Source organism: Lissotriton helveticus, chromosome 1_1 (genome assembly GCF_964261635.1).
Source record: "Lissotriton helveticus chromosome 1_1, aLisHel1.1, whole genome shotgun sequence".
Taxonomy (NCBI): Eukaryota; Metazoa; Chordata; class Amphibia; order Caudata; family Salamandridae; genus Lissotriton; species Lissotriton helveticus.
Genome location: NC_136057.1, coordinates 1739854521 through 1739874392, shown reverse-complemented (window position 1 = coordinate 1739874392; position 19872 = coordinate 1739854521). Strand labels below are relative to the sequence as shown.

Here is a 19872-nt window from a genome sequence, read left to right as displayed (position 1 = left end):
AGGAGATACCCTCAAATCCAATTGGGGACAGGGTGCATGGTCAGAAAAAAATCCACAAGAGTCCCTCAAACAAACTTATATTAGAGTATCACTAATACACTGCTCCAGCCTGCCACAGTAACACTATGGGAGGTAAGACACTATTTTAGTTCAAGACCCAATGTTCTATTCGGAACGAGTAACTCAACAATGCACTTTGGGTCAAAAGAAAAAACAAAACAATAGCACACAACAAAAGAACGTCATAAGAGCACTATTACACCATACACAGTAGAAATGTAAATTAAAAATTATCACATTTTATTCATAAAAAACAAGATATAGCCATATACATTTAAAATTACACAAGTATACAATTAATACAAGAAAACCATAAAAAGTTGACGCAGTGTTTCGGTGCTTATATTGACGATATTACACCTTCATCAGGACGGTTTCTTCTGAAAAAAATACATACATTTAGTAAACAGGCTCTTAAATATTTTGACATTAAGGTGCTTTGCAGATAAATACAAAAATTATGCATACAATCAACAGTATAAAAAACATTATAAAAAACATTAACCCTGATTGTTAATACGATTTGTACCATATCTATTTTTTTTATATAAAACAAACCTTCCTATTTATCTTCCTCCTACATGATTTTGATAGCTTATACTACGAGGAAAGATTACACCATTTTTCTAAAAAATCCGAACCGGAACTCGACCTCTTTAAGGAGTCTACTTTGTGTTCCAGACATACATTTCTTGCCATTACCACAGACAAATATACACTACATACCTCTAGTTCCAAGGAACTAGTATAAGTACTTCATGAACCAACAGTCGTTTAATTAATTGCGCTGTGATTGGTTCCCGATGTGGGTCAATGTTTGTAATCCCAATATTTTAAAACACATAAATAATTTACTCAGCATCTGATTTGCTGGTCCTTTCTGAAAACTCAGCATTCTGCCAAACTATCAAGAATTCATATCTTTATGAGTAATTGATCTTGAATATTCTGGAAGCGGTATTAATGGAATTCACCTCCCTTGTGGATATACAAACATGATGGTTTGCAATCTAACACTAGATAAACAGAAATACATACGAATATTAAATAAGGTCTGTCTGCATAATTACAAAATCAGGTGTTTTTGAAAAAAATCAAAAAATACTGAAACTAAAGATGATTGGATAAAAAAACTACCTTGAAATTTCTCAAAATCCTGCTTAAAATTTACGAAGCTGGAGGCCTGGTGGGCATCCAAGGTTCAACTTATGTTTTTCATTAAAGTAAGAGACCCGATTGTGTATCCCAGGTCTAAACAACAAAGGGAATATATATAAATATATTAAGAAAAAAAAGGAGAGATGTCCAATTCATTATCAAAAGTTAAACATATTTATACGATCATAAACCCACGTCTAACCGGTTGCTGACCTATATTTCTCAAAGCGGACATAGTCACGTATATCTAGATACTATTTACGGAAGAAAAACACACAATGTGTGCATGCTCGAGCCGTTTCACAAATAAACCTCCCTTTAAAAGTTCTTGAAAGTGATCACACAGCGTGAAAGTGCGATGGCACAAATAGCCTACAAAGATATATAGCGGGGAGGGATAGTTTACTGCATCTCATATGCTTAAAATGTCCTCCCCGCATTAAAAGGTAAGGGGTACAACCGATGGCCCTTCAAAAGGGCAAACGTTAAAACTAATGGTCCTAATAAACATACCTTAGGTCGAAGGATATGGACTCCCTGGGGTATGGCGTCCGCACGCTTCCAAATATCAGAAGATCAGTCTCGTGTTGACTCTACCACTCTTTTATTTACCGGGTCAGGGGTCATAGGTCATCTGAATGGTGGCCGTAATATTTATATTAACAACCAAAGCCCCCTTATAAGTATGAGTATGGTCCCGGGTCTGTCCTCCCTATCAACAAACTGTTTTTATAAAAAAATTGTATATAGGCAAACAGCGAAGGAAAAAAACACGGGAGTAAGCAAAAAAAAAAAAAAAAAAAGGGGGATTCACGGGCAAGTCGTCTCCCCTTTCCTCGTATATATATTCTACTCCGAAACAAAATGTATTCGGTAGGAGAAATAAATACACCTGTCTACACAGAAAAAGCCCCTACTTACTAAGTATTACTCATGATGTGATATAAGGGTAATAATAGCCCTATTCTTCAATAGAAGTAGAATCTCTTAATCATCAGATCGAGTCTCATTAGTGGAGGGAATGTCGGCCATATTAGAATGACTAATCTATGGACAGAATGGTTATAATGTATTCCCATAGAGAAATAGGCATAAGTTCCTACTATACATAGTTTATACAGATGGTCTGAAATAATTCAGAGAATGCTTAATTGTGTACTATTTTAATATGAGTAACTTATCTATTTTTTAAGAGTCAGCACAAGATTCAATGGAACTAATGAAAAAGAAGTAGGTGGAGTATCTTCTAAGAGTCAGCACAAAATCCAATGAAACTTATTAGAAAAGAGTGAGAGTTTCACATGTTGTCTGTCTCTCGTGTATTTCAAATGTTATGATTTTTATCATTTTGTTGTTTAAAATTGCATCTGCGTTATTTGATTTTAACAAAAAAACTTTGACGGTTCCTAATAAAATTATTCTGTAATACTAATCATAGACTCCATCTATGTGTTTTTTATAATTGCTTTTTGGGGACCATGCTTGTAATTATTGTGAAGCATTATAGTGTTGTTATGGTTGGTGGCATGAATACAGCTGAATGAAAGTTGAGAAAAATAATGTTTAAGGTCCAAGAGAGTTTTCCTTTACTATTTACCTGTGGTACCCGGTCTCTTGGTTAGTGGGGTCACTCCCTCTGTCTTCACACACGTTTTTAAGGTTTATCCTAAATTCCAGTAATCATACTTAAGGAAAGAATGTCCAAACTCAACAGCATGATCAGCCTTCTGATCCCATGTGGCATTATATATATATATATATGTATATATATCTCAGGTTTATTCCCCAGATTACTCCTGCACATGATTACGCAGCTTTGGCTGACATAGGACAATATCTCTGGCCCAACTTAGTTTAGACACGGAGCCCTTTATTAAGCTGTTCAGAGAAGACTTAGGCAAAAATAATCTATATTCAGATCAATCCCGAAAGTTTCTTTAGCCTGAACAAAAGGCCTAAAGAATGCACTCCGCTCTTTCAGCAGGAACACAATTTCAACCTTCAAGGCTACCTGTAAATGTCTGTCCGCTCCACAAAGGAGTGTGTTTCCCCGCCTTAAAACAGCAGCCAAGGAGAAGGTATAAGATGATAATAAGCCAAACTCCAGGCGCATAGCATGGGGGGCTAAACGTCTATTTTTTTTAAATAACTATTTTTGGTATTTTTACGTATTTGAACACAGTACAAGTTCACATCTCAAAACGTCCATCAGCATGGTACAGTATGCAATTCCAACGACCGCGGCGTGGTCCCTGCCGAAGCAGTACAATTTCACATGTTTTCAAACATCATAAACAAGGCTTTCATGATATGTTGCATGTAATATTCATTTCATTTCCATTTAGCATGTGTGACCCACTCAGTGACACTTCACGTAACAAACTTACAAGTTATCCTGTTGTGTTCATAGAGGCAGTGTCTTCTGTGACTTATTCTCTATCGGAATCTCTACTCATCGTCACTACCCCCGCCTTCCTCATTCCTCCCTGTTCTGCTTGGGTAGAATGCCCTTCAGTCTCGGCCTCCTGATGTAGCAGGTAATCCTGCAGTGGACCCCATATGTCTTTGGGTCTAAAGGACACAGGTACAGTGTCTGCATATATCTTATTCTGGTCCTGACAGTACACCATGTCTTGAATCCACTCCTTAACCTTAGGAGCCTTTCCCCTTCCCCATTTATAGGCAATGCGTCTTTTAGCTAGTAAAAGCGCCACATCCATGAATTTTCTGCTGGCTTTAGGTATCTGTGCTGTGTATCCTAATAAAAACACTAACGGATCTGCCTGAACTTGTGAGTCTAGCATTCGTTCCAGAGCACCATGTATAGTCTCCCAGTACTGCGCCACCTGTGGACACTCCCACGCCAGGTGAAGGAATCCAGCGCTAGGTCTCCCACATCTCTCGCAGCAGTCAGTGTCTGTCAATTGGAATCTATATTTGCGCAGCGGTGCATAATAAAGTCTGTGCAAATATTTATAATGGATAATCTTAAAACGACAGCTTGCTGTCATGCGCCCCGTAATTCCACAGCAATACTCCCACTGCTCATCGGTTATGTCAACCCCCAAGTCCTCTTTCCAGTGACTTCGCGCCGTGCTAGTGACTTCCGGTGTGTGAGAGCGAATACTGTTGTATATGCGCGATACCATGTGCGCGCCATCACTGCTACTCAAGACAACCTGGAGTGGGGCAACACAGTCTGGCTCTTTTGGGTACTCCGGGAGAATAGCTCTCATGCTTTCCCGTAGTCTTATGTAGTAGAAAAGCTCCAGTGGGTTAGGAATGTATTCGCCAAAAAAACGGTCTCGGGCACGGAATTCACCATCAGCAAACAGGTCACCCCAAGTCGTTATTTGAAGTGCCCAACACATCCTCTGGAACCCAGCCTCTTGTATCAGTGCTATCTCTGGATGATATGTGAGTGGCATACGTGGTGCATAAAGCAGCGGCATGCGAACTCGACGTAGCAGCCTCTGCCAGGCATCGATCGTGCATGACACTGTGGTTGGAGGGGTTTCTAAGTCCGCCTGTCTCCCATAGACCACGCCATTTAGTGGCATAGGATGTGCAATCCAGTCCTCGACTGCAATTTGCTGCATAAAAGGAGTGGGTCTCACCCAGTGATATAGGTAATGTGCCTGTGCACTTATGTAGTATGCGTCAAAGTCTGGGATATCAAAGCCTCCTTTACTATACGATTGGGTTAAAACCCCCTACCGGAGCCTTGAGTGTCGTCCTCCCCATACCAGCCTAATCAATTCTGCCCGTAACGTTTAAAAAAAATAAGCACCTGGGTAATATGGTATATTAAGGAAATAGTAAAGGAACCTAGGTAGGACGACCATTTTTATAAGAGAGACTCTGCCAGCCATTGAGAGTGGAAGCGCTATCCATCTCGTAACAGAGTCCTTCCATTTCATTATGGCTGTCCCATAATTGAGTGGTAAGGTTTCCTCCCTATTGTTAGAGATTTGAATCCCCAGATATCGTAACTCAGTATGGCACCATTTCAGTGGGAAATCCAGAGGGAACTCTCGCACCTCAGTGGTTAATGGGAGTAGCTGTGATTTCCCCCAGTTAATCACTATTCCAGTCAGTCTACCAAATGTAATGAATTCTCAGAGCAGGGCATTCAACTTGTTTTCCGGATCTGTGACATACAACGTGACATTGTCCGCATATAAAGAGATAGACATCGGTCGCTGAAAGCAGCGAAATGCGCTATCCTTATGTAGCTGCCTTCTACGACAAGCTAGTGGTTCTATTGCGATAGCGAACAACAGAGGAGACAACGGGCAGCCCTGGCGAGTACCCCTAGTGTTCTTCATTGTGTCCGAAAGATGCCCATTCGCCAGTACCTTCGCCGTGGGTGCCGTATATAGCAACTGTACCCATGATATGAATATAGATGGAAACACCATTTTCTGTAAGACCGCGAAGAGATAACGCCACTCGACGGAGTCAAATGCTTTAGACGCATCTAGGAACACAGCCTCCAGGGGGAACTCAAGGGCAACCGTCTGCATAAGGGAGAACAGTGCCCAAAGATTATGAGACGTCGCTCTCATCGGTACGAAACCCGATTGATCAGGAAGTATGATTTTAGTCATGAGAAGAGACAGCCTTGTTGCCAACAATTTTGCCAATATTTTTGCGTCACAATTTATCAGTGATAGCGGCCGGTAAGAATCACACTGTGTAGGGTCCTTGCCCGGCTTCAACAGGGACGTAATCACAACCTCCCTCATGGAACCCGGGAGTATCCCCTCCTCCATGGATCCCTCAAACACTTCCCTCAGGACTGGCGCCATGATGTCAATATAGCATTTATAGAATTCTGCTGGAATCCCGTCCAAGCCTGGCGCTTTTCCATTCGCCAAGGACATTATGGCGTCTTTTACTTCGTCCAGCTCAAACGGTGCACTGAGGAACGTCCGGTGCACATCACTCAACCAGCATAAGTCCAGATCTCCTAGAAAGCCGTCCAGGTCGATGTGCCCAGCGGATTTTGTAGTGTACAGGTGCGCATAGTGAGAGTGAAGAGTCTGTAATATCTGGCCACTGTCTCTACATGTCTCCCCCTCCTGATCAACTAGTTCCAAGATAGTATTAGTGCCTCTTTCAATTCGCACTATTTCCACCAAGGCTTTACCCGGTCGCTCTCCCTCATTGTATTTACGGGCCGTCCAGTACTTGCTTCTAAATTTAACTTCGTGCTGTGCCTCCTCTTCAGATTCAGCCAGTTTAATGCGAAACTGTTTGTGGGCATCCCCTCCCTCCCGGACATCTGCCTCTCAAGCGTATGCAACTCCTTTTATAGCTTAGCTAGAGAACGCCTTATATCTCGAAGTACCCCGAAACTTTTGGTCATGCACCACCCCCGGACAGTAACCTTAAAGGCCTCCCATATCAGCTCGACACTGTCCACTGTGTTTTTATTGCGGGGGAAGAAATCTTTAATGTCCTCCCTCAGTTCTTCCCTAAAGACCGTATCTAATAAGGCTGTGGGTTGGAGGCGCCAGGCACGCTTTGGGCGATTATAGCTGGGCATATTCAAAGCAACTAGGACCGGACAATGATCCGACTGTGTTCTAGCAAGATGTCTGACGTCCGTGACCCCACTTGCCAAGTAACCAGTCAAGAAGCAATAATCAAGTCTCGCCCAAGTGCCTGTGTATGATGTAAAGTGTGTTCCTTCTTTTATTGATGGATGCATGTGACTCCAGCTGTCCACTAGTCCTCCCTCGTCTATTATACCCTGCAATGTCTCGCGCATTCTTGGGTGGTATTGTGTCTGACCATCCGCTCCATCTAACGATGGCATTACAGCTACATTAAAATCCCCTCCCCAGACTATATGACGCGACCCCGCATCTAATATCTTGCCCCAGAGTACTCTAAAGAACTTCGGATCATCCGTGTTCGGAGCATAACAATTGACAATTGTGATGACATTACCTCCCAACCTCCCCCACAGTATCACATAGCATCCTGCCTTATCTACCTGCTGTCCCAGTACAGTGAAGGGAATCGAGCGATGAATCAGGATGGCAACACCCCTAGCATAGGAGGAATAATTAGAAAACACTCTGACATTCGCCCATCTACTTGCAAAGGGAGGGTTGGGTTGAGGGGCTATGTGTGTCTCTTGCATTAGCACAATATTCACATTATGCCTATCGAGGTAGGCCAGTACTTGTCTGCACTTTCGAGGGTCCTTAAGGCCTCTAATATTCCAGGACATAATCTTACAATTATTCGTGCTTGTGTCACCCATTGATATAACATGCAATGCATACAAAATACAACCGCACAGTATAGTATGCTATCTCCAGACTCCCAATGCTGCTCCAAGATGTGAATCGTACATTGAACCCTAACTGTGAAACTCGAAACATCTCCTTCCTTCCCCCCTCTCTAAGCCCCCCCCTGCACCCTCCCTCCAATTCACCATATAGATCATTAAGAAGAAACAACAGTAGCCTACACAAATCCCCCTCTCAGCCCTCCACCCCTCCCACTGAAGCAGCCCCAACATGCCAGATGTATTCACCCACCCCCCACCCACCCCAGTCAACAAAAACACCCGCACTATCCAGATGATAGAGTTCAACATAGGGGGTTCACCCACTGGGTAAACGCTTCAGACAGTCACACAGCCACCGTCCCCCCTCGAGCCCCGACACCTGTACCACCACTGGGCTCAGTCCAAGGAGGGGGCGGTGGGGGCTGGGATACGTTACCACTGGAAACCACTTTCGTCCTCGTCACATGTAGGATGCGATGTTGTCCAGCCATTTCCGCACCCTAAACTTGTATTAGCATCCCATCAGTAGACATCAGAAAACTTAAATGTAGTCTCAAATATTGCCCTGAGAGTTCAATCAGCATCATCCTCTTCTCTAGGACCATCCTGTCGCTCCGCATCTCGCCCATTTTCTCCTCGTTGCGTACGCTTTCATTGTCGAAGGTAATCTTCCACATGGTGTGGATTAGTGAAAAATCTTTGCTTGCCCTGGTGCGTTACACACAACCTCGCCAGATAAAGTAGCGCATAATCAATCTGCGCTGCCCGCAGTTTCCGTTTCACCTCCACATACTTGCGACGCTCTTCTTGTACCATCGGAGTGAAGTCCGGATATATTGAAAAAGTCACACCTTCATACACCAATTTTTGTTACGCTCGGGCCGCTCGTAAGGCCACGTCTCGATCGAGATAGTTTAACAAACGTGTGATGATGTGCCTCGGTGGCTGACCAGACTTTGGTTGCGGGCTCAGGGACCTATGAGCACGCTCCACTATAAATTGCGTGGAGAACGCCTCCGTGCCTATCGCCGACAGCAGCAGTTTCTCGATGTATTCCTCCATGCGCCCCGTGTTGGTCGATTCCGGAATGTTGGTTACGCGTATGTTGTTCCGCCTGCTGCGGGCCTCCAAGTCCTCATTTTTGGCCGCGATCGTCCGGAGTAAGTTGTCCATCCGGGCCAGGCGCGTGGCATGGCTGGCCGTGGCATCGTAGGAGTCAGATATTCGTCTTTCTGCTTCCTTTAGCCGTTCTTCATGCTGATCAACCTTGTGCACCAATGCGTCCATCCTGGAGGACAGGCGATCCACCTTATCCACCACCGTAGCGAACCCCTGCCTCATTTCCTGCAGAATTTGGTGCATATCCAGATCTGCAGTAGTCACTTCACCATTCGCTCGCTCCACACCTTGCGGATCCGCTGCCGATGATGTAGGCTTGGGGCCCTTTTTATTCATTTCAAAGGTAAGTTTCGGTTGGCGAATGTCCGGCTTCCCCATGATAGCGGTAATGGTGCGTCGCCGATATCCAGCAGTAGGGTTAGTCTCGTGTCACAGCTCGTGGATCGGACAGTAGTGCGACCAGTCTCTTGAGCTGCGGTCTCCAGCTCCCACACCAGTGGGATGTCACAGTCATGTGCAGCGTATTAGTAATAGGGCACTTGCTGCCCCCACGAGTGAAGATAGTAGCCAGGTCCAGGAGGCAGTATTATTACCAAAAATAGTAAGGCAGGGGGCGGAAAGCACCACAGTTCAACGGCCCCCCACAGTATCCAATCTCATCACCCCACAGGTCTCTAGATATCCTCTGTCCACTGCTTGTAGCTCTGTGCAGGTCCCTACTTCTTACCCCACAGTGCACTCCGAGGGGCACGAGGCCGCAACGTAGGCCGGGTCTCCAGCTTGGGCAGCTTCAATCTCCCGCAGAGCAGGCCAACAGGTTCGCGAGGAAGAGCCCCACAACTAGCACCAGCGATGTATCAATAATGCCAGTAGTCTTGTGTCGATAGGGAGCAAAGGAATCCTTATGCTTCTGGACGGGTGCTCGCCCGCAGGCCTCAAGGGCAGGCCAGAGCATTGTCTATGGGGCCAACGTTACGGTCCCTGCTCGCGCCAGTGCTCACCTCCAGGGCCCCCCCGCTCCACTTCAGCAAGTCTCTGTGCCCCTCGTTGTGGGTCCGCAATCGCCAGTTCACCCTGAGGGCAGTGGGCAGCAGGGGAGCACCCCTCTTCGCTATTCCTGCGCCCGCCACCAGCAGGCGAGGCCTACCTGCCTCGTGGGAAGCCCCGGTCTATCCGGTCGCGGCACGCCGCTCTCCGTGCACACTGGCGCTCCAGTGCCGGTCCCGGGTCTATCTTGTGGGTCGCGGTGCTCAGGCTAGGCGGACGCTATCGGTCCCAAACTATCACTGAGTCCGGGCGCCGATCTGAGCAACACTTGGACATCGTGGTTTCCAGATGGCAATCTATTTAGGCAGGATAATTGTAGGATAATTGGCCCAGGCAGCGGGAGCCTCACGTCATGGTGGCCATTCCGCTTGTGCGCCCTCTAGCGCCCCTGGCTAAACATCTATTTAAATGTCATAGCTGGTGAGAAATTGGACCTTAATACCCTCAAAAGAGTTCCAATAACTCATATCTAACACTTTGCATATATACCGTAGAGAAGGGCGGATTTGGGCCTTATAAACTGACAAGTCAAGCCCAAAATTACATCTCCCAAATATTTGATCAAATTTCTCCAGGGCATCGGCCTGAGGGAAGAGAGCACTGCTCGTGCATAGCTTCATGTGATCACTATCCCACCCGTTCTTAGACAAAACCTTTCTTAGATAGAGATATGAGTCCACTAAGTTTATCACTACCTAGATACCAATTAAAAGTTCTTCTTTTGTTTTGACCCCTTCTTACGAAAGATCAAGACTTTGCTTTTGAAAATATTAATCTTCAAGAAATGGTCATCAGCATACTTTGATAGTTCAACTAAACGGCGCTGTAAGCCAATGCAGTGAAGTCCATAAGGGCTACTTCATCGGCATATAGTAAGGAGCCAATGAACATCCCACCAATTTGGGGGTGGGGGGAAATCAACCCTTACTTCATTTAAGATGCCTAGAAGATCAAAACTATATAAAGTAAATGAAAGGGGAACCAACAAATAGCCTTGCTAAAGACCATTGTATGTTTTAACCTTACAGGATAACCCCTGTCTCTTTCCCATCAGAATTTGGCATCAGGTATCCGTGTGTAACTCCATAATAAGACCCAGAAGATGATGCGGAACCCCCAAAATAAGTAGCTTCCTCTACTTCGTTTAACGATCCACTCTATCAAACACTGTGGAGAAATCAATGAACGCCAAGTATGCAGTATACACCGGCATACTTTGAGATAGGGCATATATTTCCACTACCGTTTGTTGGACCGCAATATTATCCAGCGTACTAGGATTCCTCCTAAAAACTGAATAATAATATTTTGATCTTGTGCTCGCTGTTGGCAAATAATTTGTCAGACGCGTACAGCAATGCTGTCTAACACTTGCTTGGGAGGATTTATGGCCATTCTTATACAACGGGACAGTGACACTATCCTTCCATGACTGGGTTTTCCCAGAGTGATAGCACTGATTGAATAGGTGCGCGAGGAAAGATCCGTAGGCTTCAGTTTCCTTTCTCATCACCACAATAGGCACCTCATCTGGCCCCAAAACACAGGAAGTTCTAACATTCTTTAGAAACCCCACTATCTCATCCACAGAGGGGGCATCATACACCAAAATTGAAACATTATCCACACAGAGTCAAAGGGATATCCAGCTCAGTATTGTTCCCATACAACTGGGAGATATAATCCACTCAATCTTTATATCTTCTTTGTCAATATTGGCAGAGATTTGTGGAATTAAATAAACACCTTGGTGTTTAGATCTCCCATAAATATGACCCAGGGGCAATATTCCATAATGCAAATATTATGTACAAAGGAAAAGAGTGAACTCACAAGGTAATCCGGTTTCCCAGGTGGAATGTACATGTTCACTAACAAAAAGAAGATGGGCCAGTATTACCTCCCAGTAAGGCCACCTTCAAACAAACACAAATTCGAAAGGTGTATATAGACATTATTCCAATAGACCGTGTTCTTGAGCAGGATTGCCACCCTCCTATTAGCAAGACCCCTTTCAGAGCACCTTGCAAGTTGCATTACAGGAATATACAAAATAGACACTACAATCAACTCTGTACGTTTCTTGAAGGCACATAATAAAAGGATCAAAAGATTTAAAAAGATTTTGTTTTTCCTCATCTTAAACATATCGCATGTCAGAAATAGTCCAGCCAGACTATCTCAAGGGCTCATTGATCCTGGATAAATGACAGGCGTTAAGATCATCCTTCAAATCAGAATCCTGGGGATGGAATATCGGAACCTCCACTACATTATTTACTAGACCCCCCTTGCCTTAATTAGATAACATCTTTGGGATTCCCATGTATAAAATCAGGCCCCACTGCATCAATTACCATAGACTTGAATAACTTTGGACCATTCCTTTGTTGGATCAGGAGTTTCCAATACTCGGCAACAGGGACACCATCAATCCATCGATTTAGAAAGTACTCACAGTACTGATCAACCAAGTTAGCAATAGCCAAGGAGCCAAAATGAGACTCTGGAGTAGGGGGATGATCCAAGCAAATTAATAGTTACATTTAATATGTCACCACTTTTTACCAGCTTTAAGGCATCAAAATCCATAAAGGAATTTAGGATGGAGCTCCTATTAACCGGGGGAGACTCAATGCAAAACAACAAAATGCAATCCAAAACGGATGACCTAGTGTTCGGCTTCACACAGGTCCTTTGTGGGGGAGACCCTAAAGATTTCCCAGCCCTTGGATAAAAAGGTGTTGCCACTTGTTTGGGCCAGGGGCAAGGGTGCGAGACGAGCACTGCAGAGGTGCCATCATCTACATTTCTCATACTCTATGAATGACCCCCATTGTAAGCCCCTCCTAGGTGGGTACTTTTCCACACAACTGGATTATTTACAGCACTAGGACCAAACTCCAGTAAGGGAGGGGGAACCTTGCATTCCGCCTCACACTCTGGGTGGCTCCAACAAAGTATTAGGTAAAGGAGGCAGGGCCCCCTGAAGAATATGAGGGGGCGGAATGAGAGGAGCCAGAAATATTCTAGTTCTAACCTCTATCCCAGCAGAATCATCATAAGGGAAATTATGTGTAGAAGGTACAGTTAAGTCACTGCGTACTGGAGGGAATTTCGTCACGCAACACTGAAGACTTATAAATCCGTGCAAGGCCATCTTGCGTGGCCCTGCATGGTTTGATAAATCTTGAGTAACGCAATGCAGTGCATATTGCTGTGTTGCGCTACTCTGCCGCAGGGAGGCGTTCCATGGATGGAGCGGGAGTGTTTCCAAGCATCCACCAATAGATTTTGGAGCATCCCCAGATTTAACAATGCTGGTAAATCTGGGAATGCATCAGAGTGCTACGCCTCCCAAGGGGAGACGCAACCAGGAGAAATCTTTTTATTTCTCCTTGTTTTTCCTCTAAGTATGCTGCATTCTGCAGCACACTTAGAAGAGTGAAATGCCTCTGAGAATTTTTTTTGTACAGAAAGGTAGCCCTTCCTGCACATAAAAACAATCATGCCTACAACACTACGCAGCCAAAAGGGAGCCATTACAAGGAAAGGACAGGAGTGCACCGTATAATGTTAAATATGCCACATAACAGCCTTTTCATGCAGCTCAGCAAGGTGTCTTGCTGCCCTGCGTGGAAGTTTGATAACGCTGCCAATCAATGTTCAACGCTCTTTGCATCATTCACAAAGCCACACAATAAAAAGGACCACTACCTCCAGAACCGAAGTTAAACAATTTTTTTTTTTTTTTTTTTTTTTAATATCTTTTATTGCATTTTTCATTTATATTGCATAACATAGCATTAAACTTACATCGTGACCGTATCACAAAATAAAACAGGAAAAAAAAGACTCATGAATGCACAAGTTTACATGTGTTGGCATCAACAGTTCGCTACGATGTCATTACTTGCCGTTCAACATTCGCCGATCAGGTGCATAGCTGAAGGCACATATGCCGAGAAAAAGAAGAAACAGTTAGCCCGAAAGGAGGTGCGGTCACATAAAGATAATAAGGAGAACAGCATACAGATTAAATCAATGCCACATTATCAACAGTGCCAGTTGGCTTTAGAGTACATTTGAAACAGGAGAGGTGTGATGCAAACATAGCATCACGATTCACCTAAACATATAGATCTCAGGCCGGTGATTTCTCTACGAAAGGCACGTTCTCCGTCACGTTCCTTGAAAAAGTCAAACAACTATTCACCAGGCCATAGCATCAATACAACTGAATCTATTCATCCAACCATTGGGATAGGCCCAAAAGGGGGGTGTGTACGCAATTGAATATTCAAAACATTTTACTTGCTGGTCCAGAACTGTTAAACAAAAACATAATAAACCATAACGCCATGAAAGAAAAAGAAAACCGAAACAAAGAAACTAAAAGAGAGGCTGACCATGTGTGCTGTGTTATCGCTTACGTGGAATATCCAATGCATGATGAGGTATTCTCGGCAAACGGGGGGGGGGGGGGGAATGCAGGCAGCCCGGCCCGGGAAGGGGGGGGGGGAGGGGAGAGGGGGGAGGAACGGGGGGGGCAGCAGCGGGGGAGCGCAAATAAGTAGCAGCGTCCTCCATACCAGTACAGCGGGGGCCATATGTGTCTAGCTGGGTGCATGGGCGTACTCAGGTTGCCCCAGCAAAGCCCCCACCCACATTGGGGCTCAAATGCAGAGCCACATCTCCGCGCCATGTCTGGTGCCAGCGTCATAGGCAAAATTATAGCCAGGAGAGGTGTGTCTAAGTGATTCCATGCTGAAGGCATACATGGTGAAAAGCGGCCAAGGTATCATCCCAGGCCTGGACTATGGTGTACGCTCGGAGCTCCGCCGTTCCCTCCCTGTGCAAGACAATGCTTTCAGCTCTTGCTCAGTTGTCAAAGGAGCTACGCCAATGCATCGTGTGGGGGGAGGGGGGGGGGTTCACTGATCTTACAACGCTTAGTGATTAGCCTTTTCGCCGTTATCAAGCCAAGGTCACAAAATCTATTGGGGACTCTGGTCAAGCTTCGTCCTTTTACATAAGCTCATTAAGCATGTTTCCCATGTGAATTGCAGTTCCCCACCTACACCCGCAGTCAATAAGTCTGACACCGCTCGCCAGTAAGCGTGCAGTGAGGGGCTGGACCAGAGCATATGCAAGAAGCCTGCATCGACTAGCCCACATCTCGGGCGCGCCGATGTGGTAAGTCCGAAATAGCGGTTGATCTTATCCGGGGATAAGTACGCACGGTGCATGATGTCAAATTGGATAATCTTGAAACGGGAATTACGTGGAATGTTAACAGCGCTAGCCAATACCATCCCCCATTCCTTATCGGTCCATTCCCGGCCCCTGTCCGCGCCCATCTATCTCGCTGGGTAGAAAATTGTGGTAGAAAATTGTGTGTGGATTTGGAGGGCCTGCGCCAGTCAGTGCACCACATGGGACCCGTTCCCCATCACATGCAGATATTGTATCAACAAGTGGATTGGTGGTTCATCCGAAAGGTTGCCCCAGGCCAGTGTCAGTGTGCGTATAAGTGTTGCATGTGTTAAGAATTGTCCTGCAGGGAGGCCCGTGTCAGCAACTAGCGTCTCGAACGGGCTCAATGTCCCCTCGGTAAATAGGTCCCCAACAGTATCCACCCCAGCCTGTACCCAGCTGTTTAGCATCGCCTCTGAGTATACCGCCGACCCTGGGTGTCCCCAGCAATGGCAAGTTTGGGGCGTACGGCTTCGGGGAGCTAGTAAGCTTCATACTCCTCACGTAGCACCTTCGCGCTACCGCCAAGTGTGGCTGTTCTGGACAGTGGACCTTGGCCAAAGGGTGGAACAGTGCGTGTACCTTTGCAAGCGTCCCTATGGTAGTATCTGTGGCTGTGTCACCCAGGTTCTTCCCACTCAGCCAGTTAGTCACCCATTTCATCTGCGCAGCTAAGTAGTAAAGCTCCTGATCGGGAACTGCCAGGCCCCCAGCCTCCGTAGAGGCATAGAGCGTCCTCAGCGCCACTCTGGGTCGCCCGAGTTCCAGATCAAGTTCCAAGTCAGGGTCTCTAGCTCGCGAAATATGCGCGTGGGGACATAGACCGGGAGGTTAGCATAAAAATACAACAATTTGGGCAGCGGTATCATTTTCGTCAATGTGACCCGACTGGGCACATTCAGAGGGAGAGTCTTCCAGAAGGTCATTTGCGCCCGCAAGGAGGAAATTGCCCTTATTAAATTACCCTCCAATACATACGTGGGGTCTGGGTATACACGTATCCCTAGATAACGGAACATGGTTGGATACCAGACAAGCCGTTCATCCTGAACTGTGATTGCACATTCCGGTGTGGCAGCATTAAAAGCATACACGCCAGACTTAACCCAGTTGACCCTGAGCCCCGACATCTCCCCGAAGGTGCGGAAGATGGCAGTAAGCACCGTCGGGAAGCGAGTCAGGTCTCTAATGTAAAGCAATAGGTCATCAGCGTACAGTGAGACCGCGTGTATGCCGTCAGCTAGGGGGATGTCCCAGTCCATGTCAGAGTCCTGCAGCTGTGCCGCTAAAGGTTCCATCATCAGTGAAAAAATTAAAGGGGACAGGGGGCATCCCTGCCAGGTTCCCCTACGCACTCGGATAGGGTCAGAAAACAGCTTGCCCGTGGGACCCGGACAGTGGGCCGCTGATACAGAAGCTCCACCATATGAATGTAATCGTCTCCCAAACCGTATTTCTGCAGCACCAACACCAGGTAGGGCCATTCGACAAAGTCGAATGCCTTCTCGAGATCGAGCACTAGACATCCAGAATGAGGCCATTGAGTTGTGGCAACGCTCTGCACCCTAAACAACCGGCGGATATTGTACGAGTTGCTAAGGGCTGGTACAAAACCATTTTGGTCTGTGTGAACAAGAGCGGGCACAAGGGGAGCTAAATGCTGGGCCAAAGCGGAGGCCAGGATCTTATAATCCGTATTAAGGAGAGCCAATGGACGATACGAACCAAGCTGGGCCTCGTCTGTGTCAGGCTTCGGGAGAGGCCAAGTGGGCATCATTCAGTGTGGGCGGGAGTGCAGAGTCGGCAATTGCCGCCTCATATCAGTGAGCAACAGTTCCGGAATCAGGATTTGGAATAAGCTTTATATAACTCAGCGGGCAGCACATCGGGCCCCGGGGATTTTCCATTAGAGAGGGAGAAATGGCTACTCGCAGTTCCTCGGATGTCAGCAGTGCGCCAAGTTTGTCTCGTTGCATATCATCTATCTCAGGCAAGGGCAGAGCAGAGAGATACTCCGCTATGTCAGCAGGTGAAGCCTGCAATCGGGACCGATAAAGGTCAGTGTGGATGGCTCTCTGTGTGTACACTGTGGCGCCTTGTTTAGTGCAGATTGACGTCACTGGGGTGATCCGGGTGTCTTGTCTAATCAGCCACGCCAATAACTTGCCCGGTTTGTCCCCAGAGTGATGGGTGCGTGCCGAGTGGGCCATGTAATTCAAATTTTTTAGCCTCTCAAGCAGACGGGTGTGTGCCTCTCTGGTCGCCAATAATGTCCCCTCGTCACCCTCCATCGCCTCTTGTTCCTCTCGCAATAGGCTAGCCTCAATACGTTTCAACTCTCCGTCTGTTTGTTTCTGCATACCAGCTTGTGTGCCCAGACAGTGACCCCTCGTGACAACCTTAAATGCGTCCCATTCAAGTTGTGGGGTGGAGGCAGTGTGGTTATTTTCCTCGAAATACTGTAAAATGCAAGTCGAGAGTGCTTCACGGAATGGAGAAAATCAGGCTGGAGCCTCCAGGTGGGTACCGGAGGGTGCGGGTATTCCCAAGTTAATTCTAGAACGTGTGGGTTATGGTCTGAGTGGGTACGACCCATGTAGTAAGTGTCTGAAACATAGGGAAGTAGGTCACTAGTCAGCATGTATCTGTCCAGCCTAACATGCAATGTATGTGCGCCTGAATAATAAGAGTAAACTTTAGTGTGTGGATTGCGACTCCGCCAGGCATCGTGTAAATCCCACTGTAACACCCAGCTCGTGAGTGCCCTCGTGGCCCCAGTTACCGGGGTACTGGCTAAGGGCGGGAAGGAGCGGTCAAGAGCAACGTCCAAAACACAGTTATAGTCGCCACCCAGCATCAAGGGTACACCATGCCAGGGCGCCAGCACTGTCGACAGCTGCGCAAAAAAACCTCCCTGCTCAGTGTTGGGGGCGTGAAGGGATGCAAGGACGATCAAGCGGCCATCCAGTCTGCTTTGTACAACCACATATCTACCCTCCGAATCCACCCTGCAGTGTGAAAGCGCAAATGGGACCCCGGGATGCACCCAGATCAGCGCTCCTGGCGCATAGGCAGAGTATCCAGTAGCATACAACTGCCCCCGCCATCTACGATGCAATGTCTGTGTCTCCGGGCCAGTTAAATGCGTTTCCTGCAAGAGGGCTATATGCACGTGATGACGCTTAAGATATGAATAGATTTGATAACGGCATGATGGCGTGTGTATGCCATGCACGTTCCACGTGCATACTTTAATCACTGACATGATGTCTCCAGGAATTCTCCACCCTCTCCCCCCCGCCTACCCCCCACCAACAGCCAGCACATCATCCCGCTAAGCCGCACATCCACAGTTACCATCAGAGGGTCAGCGCACACACTGAAGGCGTGCATAGGAACAATAAAAAGAAGAATGGGATCAGCCAATACTATAAACAAACAAAGCAAAATTACAATGCCAAAAGGTCGACAGCAGAACATGTTGTCGTCCAAACACATTAATATGCTAATATATTCTTAAGTCCAGAGGGGTCACTAAGCACTCAGCGTGACCCTCACAGGCGTGTTGTGTAAACCAATAGAAGGTACCTCCCCCTGTACAGGCGTCCCATGCTAGTCGGTCCAAGACCAGCTGTTTCTCGTTCGGGCAGAGGGCCGAGACACACCAGAGGTGGTGCTTCACTGTCAGGCACCTCCTAGGAACAGGACGTTGCACAGTCCCCATTCCAAGGGGCAGGGTCACCCCCATTGCCCGATTGCCCAAGCGCCAAACTGATCCAGTGCATTCCCAACATCTCTGCACCCATAATACTCACTGCGCCAACCCAGTGGAAGACAAAGTTCAGCTAGGACTCAAAGCTCCACTATCCCCGCCCAGCGGATGTCTCGCGGAGGCCGGGACCAACAAAGCAGTATTAGCTTTCAGAGTCAGGCAAGGCATACCGGACAGTCAGTTCCATCATCAGTGGATCAGATCAGCAGTCTGTAGAGTGACATCTGGCAGTTCAATCGACACCTGCGAGTCTGGTAATCCATAAAGGTGCTCGTCGTGGCTAGGCATCTCGAGGGCTAGCCTCCAAAGCGGTGTCCGCATCCAAGGAACCGCTGATCTCCCCCACCATCCTGCTGCTCTCTGTGGACAAGATCGGCCGGGGGGCTCACCCCTGTCTCCCTGCGCCACCGTCCAACTGATGAGGACCTGCGTCTGCGGCGGCATCGGGCCCCCGAGAGCGCCTCGACAGCGATGTTGGTGTCGTCGCGCCAGGATCTGTACCCACACCGGAATCCAGCCATGCCTCAACTGCCTCGGGGGTATTAAAGACGTGAGTCTTAGCCAGGGCCACCACTCGCAGCCGCGCCGGGAAGAGAAGGGAGCATTTTAAGTCCAGCTGGCGGAGCCGTTGCTTCATTGCCAAGAAAGAATGTCTCTGGCGCTGCACCTGGATCGTGTAATCTGGGAAGAACATGATCTTGGCGTTCTCAACCTGCATCTCCGGCAATTTCCTGGATTCCCGCAAAATGGCATCGCGGTCGCGATAGTTCAGGATACGGATGAGCATGGGCCTGGGGTTGGATCCCACCGGGGGTGGCCGGGTCGGCACTCTGTGAGCCCGCTCCACCACGAAATGTTGTGAGTGTGTGCCATCAGGTAGCAGGCTCCGCAGCCAGGTCTCCATGTGAAGTTCGGGTTCCCTGCCTTCCCATCTTTCCGTCGGGCCTATAATGCGAACATTATTTCTTCGCGCCCTCCCTCCTGCATCCTCCGTGCGATCTTCCAGGAATTCTACGCGGTTAAGGAGGTCCTGCACATGCCTGTCCGTTTGTGCGACCTTGGGTGTAATGTCTTTCATGGTAGCCTCCAGGGTGGAGGCGCGGTCCGCCAGCTTCCTGTGGTCAGCCCGCAGGTGCGCGAGGTCTATGGCAAC

At 47.2% G+C, this 19872-nt stretch overlaps 1 protein-coding gene across 3 annotated transcripts in view; it reads right to left on the bottom strand.

Annotated features, from left to right (window-relative positions):
* Window positions 1–320: 320 nt before the first annotated feature.
* The window catches only part of BEST2 (bestrophin 2), a 140951-nt gene continuing 121399 nt past the window's right edge, over window positions 321–19872 (bottom strand). Inside the window, exon 10 of one of the 3 annotated variants that reach the window (XM_078689225.1) lies at window positions 321–440. In XM_078689225.1, the coding sequence (XP_078545351.1) occupies window positions 401–440 (40 nt within the window). In that variant the 3' untranslated portion in view covers window positions 321–400. The remainder of the gene's footprint in view (window positions 441–19872) is intronic. The other 2 variants (XM_078689223.1, XM_078689224.1) reach the window with 2 other exon arrangements.